This window comes from Pleuronectes platessa, chromosome 4 (genome assembly GCF_947347685.1).
Source record: "Pleuronectes platessa chromosome 4, fPlePla1.1, whole genome shotgun sequence".
In the NCBI taxonomy this organism is placed as follows: domain Eukaryota; kingdom Metazoa; phylum Chordata; class Actinopteri; order Pleuronectiformes; family Pleuronectidae; genus Pleuronectes; species Pleuronectes platessa.
The window spans coordinates 27,892,717-27,907,194 of record NC_070629.1 but is presented as its reverse complement, the minus strand read 5'-3'; the positions used below and the strand labels follow the sequence as shown (position 1 = coordinate 27,907,194).

The window sequence follows — 14,478 nt, the reverse complement described above, 5'->3', positions numbered from 1 at the left end:
CCTCACCTGTACGTGTGTGTGTGTGTGTGTGTGTGTGTGTGTGTCCCACCTCCTCAGGACCCTAACTCTCCCCCTGCCTCATCCCCCTCTCTCTTCACCTCCTCTCTTGTGGGTCTTTTTCGGGCGGTGGTCGGTGTTTGTCTCAAACCAGCAGGTGTGGGACTCACACTGGGCTTGATGAGCAGCAGCCGTGTCATTTTCTGTGTGGGTGAAAGTTTACCAAATGGGAAGAGGCAGCCAATGCCTGCCAGGACTGTCAGTGCGATTTACCCCCTCCTTCCTATTTATGCCCCCCCCCCCCCACCGCGTTAGCATCCAAAGGTCTGCAGATTGTCCAACCAGCCCAAAGAGCACAGCAGCTGACTTCAGAGAACCCCTGCTCCTCTGTTGATGCCTTGGAAAATCAGTGAAATTGGCTGGAATCAGAACCTCCTGGCTCATGGTCCCAGAGAGAGAATCTGTGTTTACAGCTGCGAGGACAGTTAGGGAGCTAGATTCTTACTAAGCATCGTGATCAAGTGATTTGTGAGGTTAGAACTGTGGCCTCACAGCGAGAAGACCCCCATGTCATCCCTCCCTCACTGGAGACACCACCATCACCCCATGTCAGCTGGGATTTGCCTCAGCCCTCAGAGGATAAGCTGTGTAGATAAGGGATGAATGGATGGATGGATGAACTGCAAACATTTCAATCTTGTACATTAAGCTGTACACATCACAGGATTGTTTAAACTGGGCTACACTCTGCCCCACGTGTTATCGTAGAGATCCTAAGTCCGTCCTATCTACATCTTTTTAAAACCACTGCACAAAGGAGCTGCGTGAGGCGTTCACTGTCTCCATCATTAATCCGTCTGACCTCTGATTACAAACCGTAGAGATCTGCATCCTCGCCGTGGACTGTCCATAAAGATCCTCGCTCTGTTTTCCGTGACTCACATTATTCACAGTGTTGCACGAATGAGCCGCTCGTCACTCAGGATGAAGAGCGATAGGACGGGTTCTCCTCTTTTTGCCAAACGGCCTCTCGGAGCGGCTCCCGGCTGCTCTCTGCCATTTAACCACTCATTTAGATAAGCGGTAGTTTTCTGAATATCAGCGTAGCTCCATTTAAAAATTTGTTTTAAGTCACAAAATGAGATAAGATGGTTTATGTCCAATTATGAACCAAACAAAAGGCTGTGAGAGCAGCGTTATGTCTCTGACACATATTGTGTCATTATTAGGTCAGAATAGAACATTATATCATTCCAGTGACATAACCAGACCAGTAGCCACACTCTGTAAACCACTGGTGACTGAGTCCTAGATGCCACAGTGATGATCTCACCAACCCAGACATGAATTACAGCTCTGGGTTTTCTCCTCGGGACTCCTGCTCACCAAATATATATATATCTGTATATTCTGATTCTGAATACAACTAAATACCACTTAGCTTTTGTTTCTTGGTCTCAATTGTAATAGTAGGAGAGTTTTCATTTACTCTTTCCTTTGGCAGATACCTCAGCTGGCCCATGTGTTTTACTAGTCGGCCGACTGAGAGTCTGAAAAACCATCTCACTCATATCAGAGGTATTTTTAGGATGAAGATCTGCCCACAGATTTTCAAACTGTCCAGACTTTTGCATTCGACTGCCACAGGTTTTACTCTGTGGGGCAGTGAGTCAGTATAACTGAAATAATCCAGTTCTCATAGTAGAAGTAGTTAAAGCACATCTACGTTTATGAGATAGGGCAGTATAAATATTCGGTACATATCCTGATGATAGTGATTGATAGTATTATAGAGTCCTTTTTATTAGGGAGAGAATTTCTTTAAGCAACTTTGTTGGAACGGGATCTAAAATACAAGAAGATGAGATTATTGAGGTGGAACTGGTCCTCCACTAACTTGAAAAGTTGGTGGTTCGATCCCCAGCTACCCCAGTCCGCATTCCCAATTCTCCTTGGGTAAGAAACTGAACCCTTAACCCCCCCCGCCCCTGGTGGCTGAGCCTTCAGTGTACGAACACTGTGATATAGAAGAAGTGCGTATATAGAGGTGCTATATGAATGTGTGTGTGCATGAATAGGTGAAGAAGCTGGACAAAGCTATTTATAAATGAAGTGATAGCTTAGTTTTTACATTGCGTTGGTGGCAGAGGAAGAAGATAACAGGAGAAGTAAAGGAGTGAAATGGCCGATCAATAGGAGAGACTGAGCTGATTCCATAAACCAGTGTTTCCCTACAGCAGAACAAACTGGTTTCCATCTTGTGGGGCATCTGAAGTCTTGTTGCTGGTTGTGCCTGTGTCTGGTTTGATGTTGAGATGTTATATCTTTGTTAGAACACGTGTGTTTGTCCCTTTGACTGAACAAACCTGTTGATCTAGTTCATATTTGCACTGTGTCGGGCATCAGAGGCATTTTGAGATTTCTTCATGTGCAGCAGAAACTGATCCATGTTCAGCAAAACCCTGGAAAGACCGAGGTTTTAAAAAATGTCACAGTTTTGATTGCGACCGTCTTTCCTCAGGGTGTGTGTGTCTGTGTGTGTGTGTGTGTGTGTGTGTGCGTGTGTGTGTGTCTGTGTGTGTGTGTGTGTGAGTCCTCAGGGAACTAAACGGACTCCAAATTACAGCTCATCCACCCACTCTGTCACTTTGGAGGATTCTTCCCTCTCTTCTCTCTTCTCCTTCGACCTTAACAAGCCCATTCTCTCCATCCAACATTCATATCACCTCTTTCTTCCTCTTCGGCCATTTTCTTTTTATGCAATGTTTTTTCTCTCCCTCCCTCCTTCTCTCTCTCCCTCTCTCTCTCGCTCCTTTTTCTCTTCTTTCTCTCGTTCATTCCATCTCTTCTCCTCCTCCTCCTCCTCCTCCTGCAGGAACCTCAGACAACCGTCATCCATAATCCAATAGACGGAACAAAGGTACACATCATGACCTGCTCTTTAACCTTCTCTGTCATTCTCCTCCTCTTCCTCCTCTTCTCCTGCCTTTCGATCAATCTGTTCATCGTGCATCTGTGCGAGCGCTCCACAGCGTGGGTTGATTAATGTGTATGTGCACGTGTCTGTGTGTGTGTTGCTACAGATTAAAGACTTTATACTATGAGGAGAACAGGGGGGGGGCATGTACAAGTGAATGTGTGTGTGTTTGTGTGTCTGTGTGTGAGAGAGAGAGAGATGAAACAAAAGATGAAGCTTTTGTAGCTTAACACAGGTTTTACATCACAGCTGGTTGATCTTTGCATTAAATATTGGGTCCGTCCTAAAGTCCACTGGTTACAACAGCAGCACAAAAAGCAGCTACATAGGGAATCAGAAAGTTATTTAGACAAATACTGAACTGAGAACAGTTAATGTTTGTATGTCAGGCTGGTTTCGAGCAGCTTGATGTCACTTACTTGCAAAGTTCAGTCCATCTGGGCGACTGAGAACCTTCCATTTTCAACTTTTAAATCATCTACTGGACACAAAGATGGACGATGGATCTCCACGTCTTGCCGCCATCCACAAATGAAGCCAACATATCCTGGATTTGAGCCTCAGCTGTCAATCACGAAGTCAAACAACAGAACTTGACTGGATCATAAAAGAGTAGCTCCACATATCAGAAGAGAATGTCTCTATGAGTCAGACAGAAGAAAACAAGTTGGAGGTCTAATCACACTCTTTATGATCTTTGAAAAGGATTTGAAACTTCTCGTGTGGATTTTTGCTTCCGCGGCTTTTCGTGCAGGTGTGCACCGCTAATGGGGACAATGGGTTTCTCAACTCGACACGCAGGGGAATTTAGGCTCGTTTAATCTGCTAATTGGAAATTTAGAAGCCAACCTCTCCTCCCGTGAAAGCCTGTGAAGAGTGAGACGACCAGGAGGACAGACCAGTAGGACAGACCAGTAGGTTGCAGCTCCCTCCTGTAACGACCAGTTGCCCTTTGAGGATCAATTCTGCTAGTGTAGATACTAAAGATGGATGGAGCACATCCCATTGACTTGAAAAGAAAGAGCGCCCTGTGGAGGACAGACGTCATTCGTCCACACGTTGTGATGCACACACATAAACACAGTAGAAGAAGAAAAGAGCTTTTCAGGAATATGGACTCAGTGTTGTTGAGGAGGGGAATCGGGGGGGGGGTTAGGCGGCATGGTTTGACTTTACGTTTCCAGAGGTGCAGCTGATTGTGACTAATGAACTGTGTCCCTGTTTGGTTTCTGTTGTGGTTTAATTCCACATGACTCAGTGTTGAAGCGTCTCTGCTCGTCTCAGATTTAGTTCTGTGAAGACGTGAATATGCCCCCTGCTGGCCTGACTGTGTGTTTACCGCTTCTCTGATGTGCGTCTTCATGTGTGTTCAGCACAATTACATGTGCGACTCATAGACTGTAAACAAAGATGGACGACACATCTACTAATCCAGACATTTTGCCTCCATATCCCAGTTATTAACACAGACATCTACAACATTAGGATTAGCATGTCAGAGAGTGTACACCTCCGCTTACAGGCCCAATAGTCCCCTCATGAAAACACATATAGATCCACTCATAAATATTTGTTTTATTTTCAACAAGATCCATAAATCATTCTCTGAGAAATCAACAGAGATGTCATCAAAACGTCTTATCTTGCAAAAAAAACATGGATCCACATTAAATAAATCTTAGTGCATCCTTCCTCTGTAGTCTTACTGACAAACAAACAACAAAAACAACAACCGTCTTATGTTTTAACATAGCAGATAATTCATTCAGTGTGATAAGAAGTCCATGTCCCATCCACTAACATGGAGGAGGCAGGGTCTATGCCTGCAGGTCGTCCATCTTTATAAACAGCCTGTGTTGTTGCCATGTCCCAAACTGACCGAGTGTGTCTGATCTCCAGGAGTCGTCGGACAGCAGCAACACCACCGTGGAGGACGAGGACGTGAAAGGTAAGAAACAAGGATTGATTAGAGATCTTAAACAAAAGGTCTTTTCTGCTGTTTGGAGTTTTCTGCTGCAGCCACAACGATCCGCCTGTCGTCTTCAGAAGTCTCTCTCTCTCTCTCCCTTCACACAATAGAGGCTTTAAAAACACGTGTGTGACAGTCTGTGGTTAGAACGCTGAGCCGGGGAGTAGAGAGGAATCCGCTGATTGCAGAAGAGACTCTTTGTGGAGACGGATTCTGACGAGCTCTGTTATTACCATTCAGAGAAGAAATGGATTCTTAGCTTCCCTTCGCGGTGAAAGTGGTTCTTTTGTTACCGACATAATTGTTGAGGCCCTGAATGAAACTGGGAGCTGTGGCCAATCACTTTTTAAAAAGAGTAGAAATTGCAGAGTTAAACAGAAAGTCCTGAGTCCTCACGGCTGCTGGAGCTTCTGTCTTTCTGCTGCAGCATCACGAGCCTGAGGTGGAGATGAGGCTCTCGATCGTGGCCGACTTTGACTTTCTAATGGTCTATTATGGGATGTTTCTGCCTCTTTCTCTGAGATGTTTGATTTTTCTGACAGAGCAGCTATTTGTGTCATCGTGTCTCTTGACTATTTTTAAAGTTTACAAGTTCAAAGTGGAACAAAGAACGGCTTAAAGACATTTTTTTAAATATCCCCAAAACATTTTATGATCACAACAATACGAGCTAGATTAATATTTGATGTTGTTTGAAAATTATTAGAGTTATTGGAACAGCTGATGTGTTGAAGGCGTAAATGTCACCAGCATTGTCACCGGGCCCAGACGGCTGACTGCTTACTGACCCCTCATGGATTCTGGATGTATTACTGCTTTGTGTGCGTGTGTGTCTGTGTGTGTGTGTGTGTGTGTGTGTGTCTGTGAAAAGCAAACTGCCTTGTAGCACTGTTGTGGTTTGGCTTTCACAAAAGTGTTGGCATTTGGCTGAAACCTTAATCCTGAGAAACACCCACCTCTGAAATACTGACGCGCCTGTGTGAGGTATCAGCTTGCAGAGTTGAGCAGTTGCTTTGTGTATGTGTGCGTATATATATATATATGTGTGTGTGTGTGTGTGTGTGTGTGTTTGTGTGTGTCTGTGTGTTGCTTGGATTGTGAAAGAGGTTTATGTGTTGGATACAACACATTTATGAGCAGATAACTTCACAAACTGCTTTTGTGTCAGGCCTTTTTTATTTGTGTGTGTATGTGTGTGTGTATGTATGTGTGTGTGTGTGTGTGTGTGTGTGTGTGTGTATTTGCCAGCACACTCAAACACCCGTGTTCTCCTCATCTGAGCTGAGTACAATGCATCTAAATCGGGTCATGAACGCATCATTCCGGTGCCCAGCATACAGAACAGAATGTGCGCTTCCATCTCCTCTTCCTCCTCCTCTTCTTCTTCCTCCTCCTCCTCCTCCTCCTCTTCCTCCTCCCCCTCCTCCTCCTCCTCCCTGTAGAGGCTTTGCTGCTATGTCACCAATTCTCTGGCCGCCTCGTCAGAGCCATGCTTCATGTCGGTCTGTGAGAAAATGGGAGCTACTTTGATTTATGAGAAAAGTGTAAAAGTCGGAATGGTTTATTCTGAAAAGCTAAATTTTTCATACAGTCAAGCTTTAGTTTATTCTTAAAACAACTCCAGTAAACATGTTGACAATAAAATAAGAATGTAACTACACAGTGAATCTACTCAGTATCAGGGATACATCTTTTTCATTTGACCATCTCTCTTGGCATCAGACGTCTTTATGTACCAGTCAGACACAGAGCAGAATTAACGTGTTAATAGAAGAGACCCTGAGAAGAAAAGTGCTTTAAATCACTGCAGGACTTTTTAAAATGAAGGTTTTCCCTCCCACGTCTGCTAATGTCATAAAATAGCTGATTTGTTAGGGCGGGGCGATATTTCCGAGGAAGATAAAAATGTTAAAAATCCGTTGATATCGATAATTATTACAATAAAAGTCAAATTTATAAATTCCTTTAAGTTCAAAGGGAGATTTTTCTTCTTGAGTGAAGGTATTAAACTCTTCTTTATGAGGAAAGATTGACAAACTCTCGGTAAAGCGAGAGAACATTTAACAAATCCTTGGCTGTACCTCCTCGCCAATCTCCCACAATGCAGTAGCAATATATAGATTTAGAGTATGTTGGACTTGTCTTTTATTGCTATTGTTTAAAATGATGCTTGCGATAGTTATAGATATCAAGTTGCTTTTTTAAAGTTTATTACGAACCCTCCCGAGTCTTCTGTACTGCCCCTGTGCCCACGGTGAAAGGTCTCCTCCCCTCTGCCCACTTCCTTCCCTTCCAAGGTCCCAAATTGGAGTCCCCCACCCCCCCTCCCGCCCCCTCTGGCAGGAATGGAGAGGGCAAGGGCACCTTCTGTTGGGGGCTCTGGGGCTACAGGGGTTGGTGGGTCTAATTTTAGCGTCGGAGGCAGGAAGTGGGAGCCACAGTGTCCAGAGAGGTGCTGAGGACTCACTGCTCTGCTAGCGCCACCCTCAGATAGTGTCAGTCTCACACCGCAGGGTCCGACTCTTAAGAAACGAAGCGGCGGATTAGCACGCGGCTCAGAAACCCAGCAGGGCCAGGTGAGTGTGGGAGGACTGGTGCTGGCTGGAACTGGGATTTGTCTGCTTTGCCTCTTGTTGGGTCCCGACAGGTCAACGGGAGCTGGACAGCTGATGGTAACCCAACACCTGAGCTGGGATTTCACAGCATGTGAACACATTTCTGTTGGGTTTGCCCCACAATGCTTTTATACGAGGGAATATTCAACAGGGCTCGTTAATCTAATCTGAGTCTGTGATCATCTGTCAGTTGTAATCTCTCGGCTCACTCACTGATAAACTGATAACTAGGATGTTCTTGTACTCGTGGCATCTGTAGGATTAGAACCTGGGATGTTCCTGCACTGTACTTCCCGGGGTTCACGTGTCGGTCCAACCACCCTTTTTCTGTTGGTTGTATTTGCCTCACAGCGAGAAGGGGTGCCGGTTCGAATCCCCTTCGCCATCTCTGTGGAACATGCATCTCCCAGCGTCTGCTCTGGTTTCCTTCCTTTTCTGGGTCCTGCAGCTTCCTGGGGTTAATGGTCGACTCTAGATCGACCTTAGGTGTGAATGTGGTCTCTTTACGTTTGACCTGTGATTTGCTGTCCAGGGTGTAGCCCACCACTTGGCTCCAGCCCCCCCCCCCCCCCCCCCCCCACCCGAGACCCTCAAAGGATACACAGTGTGGACGGATGGATGATGAAACAGTCCTGTGAGGCTGCAATAATACACCTCTATTAATGTGCCATCTCTTTTCCGCCAGCCATCTGTTCTTCTGTCTTTTTAAATTCCTGCAGGGACATTCCCCCCCCCCCTCTACTTGTCAGCGAGTGTTCATGCGCCCCCCCCCCCCCCCCCCAACCCCCTCTGTGCCAGCTGATAAAACAGCCGAGCCTTAATGAGTAACGTCCAACTCTCTGGTTATCATCATCCATCCTCTGCTCGCTGGAAATCTAACGCCTCGGTGTAACGGCACCAGCAGTTGAACTGGAGCCACTAACTGGGATAAATGGGGAAAGTGATTCTTCTCCCAATGAGATGCGGTGACAGAGGAATGTCGGTGAAAAGTAGCTTTAATATCAAAGTGACGGTTGAGTGGGTTCATCATCTTGTATTTATCCTCTCCTGCTCCCATCATTCCTCACTGTGACATCCCCCGCTGCCTCTGTTGTCATGTGCAATATGTGTGCAATACGGTTGTCATCTCATTTATACATGTACGTGTGTGTGTGTGTGTGTTTGGTCTCATCCTGTGCACGTTATCAGGGAAGAGCTTAGACCTCAGCTCCCTTAAGGCGCAGTCCAGCACAAGCTCCCAGCCCGAGAGCTCTCAGGGTTCCTCGGCTGCCGTGCACTGTAAGTCAGCATGGCCTCGCCTCTAACACACACACACACACACACACACACACACACACACACACACAACCTGACTAAACCCTGCACGCACTCAAAGCATCTATAGACCCCTGACGTCTGCTCAGATCAGATCAGAACCAGCAGGACGTCTTTCTCTCCGTCCAAAATATCGAATAACAACATAAATAAGTGGAGAGAAACAAGGAGGCATGAAAAAGACCTGATGTTTTGTAGTATTTCCTCTCCTCCCTCATCCCTCGCTTCCTCCCTTCCTCCCTGCCGCTCCGCCCACGCCATGTGTGTTGAGATGAACTGCTTCACTCCCTCTTATGCATAAATGTGGAACAGCAAGTCAATACTGGTGACAGTCACATCCTCATCATTAAAACCTCAAGCATGGATTTTGCTCTGTGTTCAGACAGGAGGAGCTCTAATGATTCATTCAGAGACGTCAGTGCTGTGTGACACATCTCACCTGTTGTCTTGTTTGGTCGCCATCTTGTCCCAGTTCCCTCAAGTGCTCTGTCTCCCATGTCCCCCCCCCCCCAATCCTCTTCATCCCTCCCAAACTCAGCCGCTGCAAAGTTCGCCGACCTGCTGGGCTCGGTGCGTCGGGGCTCAGGGCCGGCGTCCGACGGCGAAGGGAGAACCGACACGCCGCCTCCCGCGGTCTTCTCAGCCCCCTCCCCCCCGCACACCCCCGCCGCCCCCATGCAGAGTGAGTAGAGAGGAGCAGGAGGGGGGAGCGTGAGGTCGAGAGAGGAGAAGTGGCTAGAGGCTAAGATAGATCAGCAGAATCAGTGACATTTCCCTGAAGGGATTTTCATTCTTTCATACGTGTATCCTCTCCTTTGTTTCTCACTCTATCCTGTTCTTGCCTTCTATCACCTCCACCATCAACCCTCCATCCATCCATCATCCATCATCCATCCATCCTGTCTGGGCACCGATCAGTGTCCCGGCTCACCGACCTGGTAAGCAGCATCCGCAGGGTGCCGGTGGCCCCTGCACCTGAGGCTGATGCTGCACCGGCCCCTAGCGCCAGGGCCGCCCTTCCACCTGCACACTCCATCTCCCCGCCCCCCCCTCACTCCCGCTCGAGCCCCCCCCTGTCCTCCTCCCAGAGTGAGTACCGAGGCCGCGTGATGCATGGAAGCCGATCGGGGGCTTCATCCGAATAACGTTTTCAGGAGTTCAGTGTTGGCTACTGTGTGTGTGTGTGTGTGTGTGTGTGTGTGTGTGTGATCTGCTTTGGGTGAAGAACATTGAGTTCAGTTGCTCTGTCGTCAGCCATGCTGCATCAGGACGTGTGTGTTCGTCGGCTCTGAGCTTTAAGATCTCCACTGACTGAGGGATCCGTGCATCGTTAGGCTGCTTGGTTGAGACGTGGTTAAATACATTGATGTTGTTGGCAGTGACATGAGGAGAAACCCTGTGTGTGCTCCTATCAAAGCTTCTTGTTCTGGATCACATGACAAGCAAAGGCTCTAGATGTTTTGTTCTGCACATTTCCTGCCTCAAAGTAATTTCACCATGAAACATGTTTTTTCCAGCTCTTTACACAAACAGCAAGACAAGCTGGAATATGTCTGACATCAAGTATTCACCAGTTGCAGTTTTGTCTCAGTACAAATCTTCACATGTACTATTATATGAATAAAATGTCATATTTAATATTGATTTAAAATCTGCTCTCACTGTTCTGTGCAGCGCGCAAACAAGAAATCATCAAGATCACCGAGCAGCTGATCGAGGCCATCAACAACGGAGACTTCGAGGCGTATGCGTGAGTTTAGATTCTTGGTTGTGTTGTTTGTCTTCTGCTTGTTGACGTGCTGAACATGTGGCCTCATCAAAAACCTTGTTGTGATCTTGTTCTCTTCAGTAAGATCTGCGACCACGGGCTGACCTCGTTCGAGCCGGAGGCGCTGGGCAACCTGGTGGAGGGGATGGACTTCCACAGATTTTACTTTGAGAACCGTAAGATCAGTAGATTGATGGGTATTTGTTGGTTTTGCTGTTGTAGAGTTTCAAACAACTGCATGGTGCCAGTATCAGGACAAGCTTGTATTGTCAAGTCAAGTCAGATTTATTTATATATCACACCTGAAAACAACAGGGGTTGAGCCGAGGTGCTTAACAGAAGAGAAGAGACAACTCAAGCTTGAATAAAAAGATCAAACTCAAGAAGATAGAAATAAGAACAGACCATCATAAAATAGAAAGAGGCTGAATTATAAGAAAGATTAAAATAGCAGGACTTTAAATTAACATTATCATTAGTGGGACCAGAGCTGGGGGAGAACTACTGGTTATGAAAAACCTAGAACTTAGATGTGGAGAGAAATCCTGGTCCACTTCAGGACTGAGGATGATCAGTGACTTGATAAGATGAATTGTCTCATTGTTTCTTGTCCTCTCCGTCTTTTTCAGTTTTGGCCAAGAACAGCAAACCCATCCACACGACCATCCTCAACCCCCACGTCCACCTGATCGGAGAGGACGCCGCCTGCATCGCCTACATCCGCCTGACCCAGTACGTGGACGGCCAGGGCCGGCCGCGCTCCAGCCAGTCGGAGGAGACTCGCGTCTGGCATCGCCGGGACAGCAAGTGGCAGAACATCCACTTCCACTGCTCAGGCGCTCCGGCCGCGCCGCTCCAGTGAGGTACAGACCACGGCCACCTCCGCGACTCACAGCAGGGGGCGCTGCAGGCAAACCTTGATCTGTGTTGTGGTGTTTGAAAGAAGGTGGAGATGTTGACGTAGATCTGTGGTAACAAGAAACTGATTCATGCAGAAGAAGAGATGACGTGGGATAATCCTGGAATTTAACAAAAAGAAGTGGAAGTAGAGGAAAGTACAGGAGAAGATTTGAAGTTTGCAAAAACAACATCATCTTTTGTTTTTCTTTCCTTTCTCAGGTTTGAATCCCGTAGTTTTGTCTGTGAGGAGTCTGCTGAGAGAAGAAGAGGAGGAGGAGGAGGAGGAGGAGGAGGAGGAAGAGCAAAAAGAACAGTGTCGGTTTTGGGGCTCCCCCTCGCCCTCCACAACAAACCCCTCCCTCAAACAGACGCCCCGGCCTCCACCCCCAGCATGCATCTCTTCTTTTACAACTCCTCCTGCCCCCCCACCACCTGACGACCCTCAAACAGCGACTCAGCGTCCCACACACTGGGACATTTGGGGGGGGGGGGTTCAGCACTTGTGTGATTCCTCTGTCCTGTGGTCTCTTCTCTGTCTGTCTCTCCCCCCCCCCCCCCGTGAATCCACACTTGTGTGACTTAAACACTGCACTGGAAATACAGTATGTAAAGTTTTAAGTAAAATCTATTATTATCATTACTATATTATTATAATTATTATTATTATTACACATGTATATGTCATTTGTATAATTCAGAATTCTTGATGCCAGTGGTTTTTAGAGTTGAAGGTTTTTTGTTTTTCTCGATCTTTTTAAGGAAGCATGTTTTTCCCATATTAACAGTGGCTGTTTTTTATTGTGGCTTTTAAGTGGAAAATGGTATTTGGCAGTTTTTTTTGTAATTTGCCTCTCGTGCGTTAGATATGATACTTCGCCCAAACTCATGGTCGACATGTTTTTATCTTTTTGATTTTATTTTCGGGGGGGTTGTCTTTTGGAAGCAGTGCCTGATGATTGTCACGTGAAGGTGGAGAGTGAGTCCTCGTGTGATTGTGTGTGTGTTACATCCCGAGTCCAGATGATGAAGGGGGAGGAGCCTGTTTGTGTTGGATGTGGGGTCTCGTCTCGTTTGGCTCGGTGGCTTCCTGTTTCAAAACAACAACATTTCAAACGTATGCATCGTAAACAATATGAGAGTTTTATCGTGTGTTTACGTTTCCATCCTGTAAAGACAGAATGTGGTGATGATGAAGGTTTAAAGAACGAAGCAGCTTAGTGAGGATTTAGAAGAAGAAGAAATCATAATTTGTATTTCTTTTAACGACAGTGTTCTCTTCCTTTTGTGTCGCTGCCACCAGGGGGAAGTTTTCTTTTTGAGGATTTAAAGAAGATCACATTCAATGGATATTTTGAGCCTTTAATTGATTTACAGTATTTGAAACTTTAACAAGCAAATATTTGACATATTTTGCTTTTAATATTTTCAAAATAGTCTTTTGAAAAGGTGGAGCACTTTTTCACCTTTAATGATGAATGAGTTCTTACTAAAAGTCTACAAACATAGTTTACAGCTCAATAACGGATAAAGAAACAAAATCCAAATCCACCAAATGCATAAAGTTATTTGTTATTATAACAACATGACTCAATGAAAATGTTAATGAAATAAGCACAATAGCATCAAAGTATCTTGTTAAAATCAAAACAGGGTTTTTCTTTTTTATTTAAAAGGAGCACTTTTAGTTTGTTGCTGGTCTGAACCTCTCTCTCCTCTGAGCCTCTCCTCCTGTTGATGATGTTTTTTTTAATTCTGCTGAAAAAGATGCTCGGGTGAGGGGGGGGGGGGATGCTCTGCTGGTGGCTCCTGCTGTCGCTAGGCAACGGCTGAATACCCCGCTGGTAGCTTGTTTCCATTAAAAGTTGAGATATTTTTAAATTCTCTAAATTCTCTGGAACAGCAGCGGCAGCCGGTCTCTTTTTCTAAAGTGTAAAGAAAGGATCCCAGCGGAGGCCTTGACCTTTCTCGCCTCCAAAGCCACAGTGGAGCTGCTGTGTGTTGTACGACGCACACACACACACACACACACACACAGGTCCATATCAGTGATGACAATTAACACGTGTGTGTGTGTGTGTGTGTGTGTGTGTGTGGTCGAGGCCTCTACAAGTGGGAGGATGTTGTATCTGCAGATGTCAGGGAAGCTCACGGCCGCTCTGCTCTGCTCTGTGGTTCCTCGTCTCAGCACAGTCCTTCGCCACAGGGTGTAATATTTGTGTGTGCAGATCATCCATCGCTCTGATTGTGTATTTTTTTTTTACAAGTTACATTTTGGAGGTGTGTTAGCAGATGATGAGAGGAGAAGGCTTTATTTCAGAGGACATATCAGTCCTGCTGCCTTCAGGACGTCAGTGTTTTTCATTTCTCATGATTTGAACTTTATATGTTTTTGCTCGTTGACTCGTGTCACAGTGAAGTTTTATCAGCTTCTCGTGATGTAAAGTGCTCGTGCCAGGGGGCGTGGCCCCGGATGATAAGGATGGAGACTGTTGCATTGAAAAATTAAGATTTTTGTCAGAGCGTAACTTTTGCTCGTCCACCATTGGCCGCCTGGTGGTCGGACCGAGACATGGAGAGAGCGGGCAGTCGGTGATTGGTGGAAAAGTCCTCAGGTTTCTATTTATTTGGAATATTTATTTATTTATTTTTAGTGAATATTTGTATTGTGTTCCCTGTGCACTTGTCCAGGTACTGTCTGTTGTTCAGGGGACTCGGCTCCCTGCAGGACAGCACTGTTTTTAAAGGGACAGTACACCCAAGTGGCATCCTGCATGTGTTTTCTCTGTAACGACCAACATGGTGTGAATTTCTTTTTTGTCTTTTCTCTGCGACTTCAAATCGACGCTGGTTTTGAAATTATTTAGTTTTCAGTTTTACGATGTCTTTTTCTTTTCCCTCTCTGAAGTCAAATTTACCACCTTGCCACAGTGGTAATCTA

The 14,478-nt window shown here is 46.0% G+C and overlaps 1 protein-coding gene across 3 annotated transcripts in view; it reads left to right on the top strand.

The window, feature by feature from the left end:
* The window catches only part of camk2b1 (calcium/calmodulin-dependent protein kinase (CaM kinase) II beta 1), a 54,106-nt gene extending 42,604 nt beyond the window's left edge, over positions 1-11,502 (top strand). Inside the window, exons 17-24 of one of the 3 annotated variants that reach the window (XM_053421388.1) lie at positions 2,873-2,917; positions 4,874-4,922; positions 8,747-8,836; positions 9,411-9,554; positions 9,791-9,961; positions 10,547-10,622; positions 10,722-10,816; positions 11,270-11,502. In XM_053421388.1, coding sequence (XP_053277363.1) covers positions 2,873-2,917; positions 4,874-4,922; positions 8,747-8,836; positions 9,411-9,554; positions 9,791-9,961; positions 10,547-10,622; positions 10,722-10,816; positions 11,270-11,502 — 903 coding nt within the window. The remainder of the gene's footprint in view (positions 1-2,872; positions 2,918-4,873; positions 4,923-8,746; positions 8,837-9,410; positions 9,555-9,790; positions 9,962-10,546; positions 10,623-10,721; positions 10,817-11,269) is intronic. The other 2 variants (XM_053421389.1, XM_053421390.1) reach the window with 2 other exon arrangements.
* Positions 11,503-14,478: the final 2,976 nt, after the last annotated feature.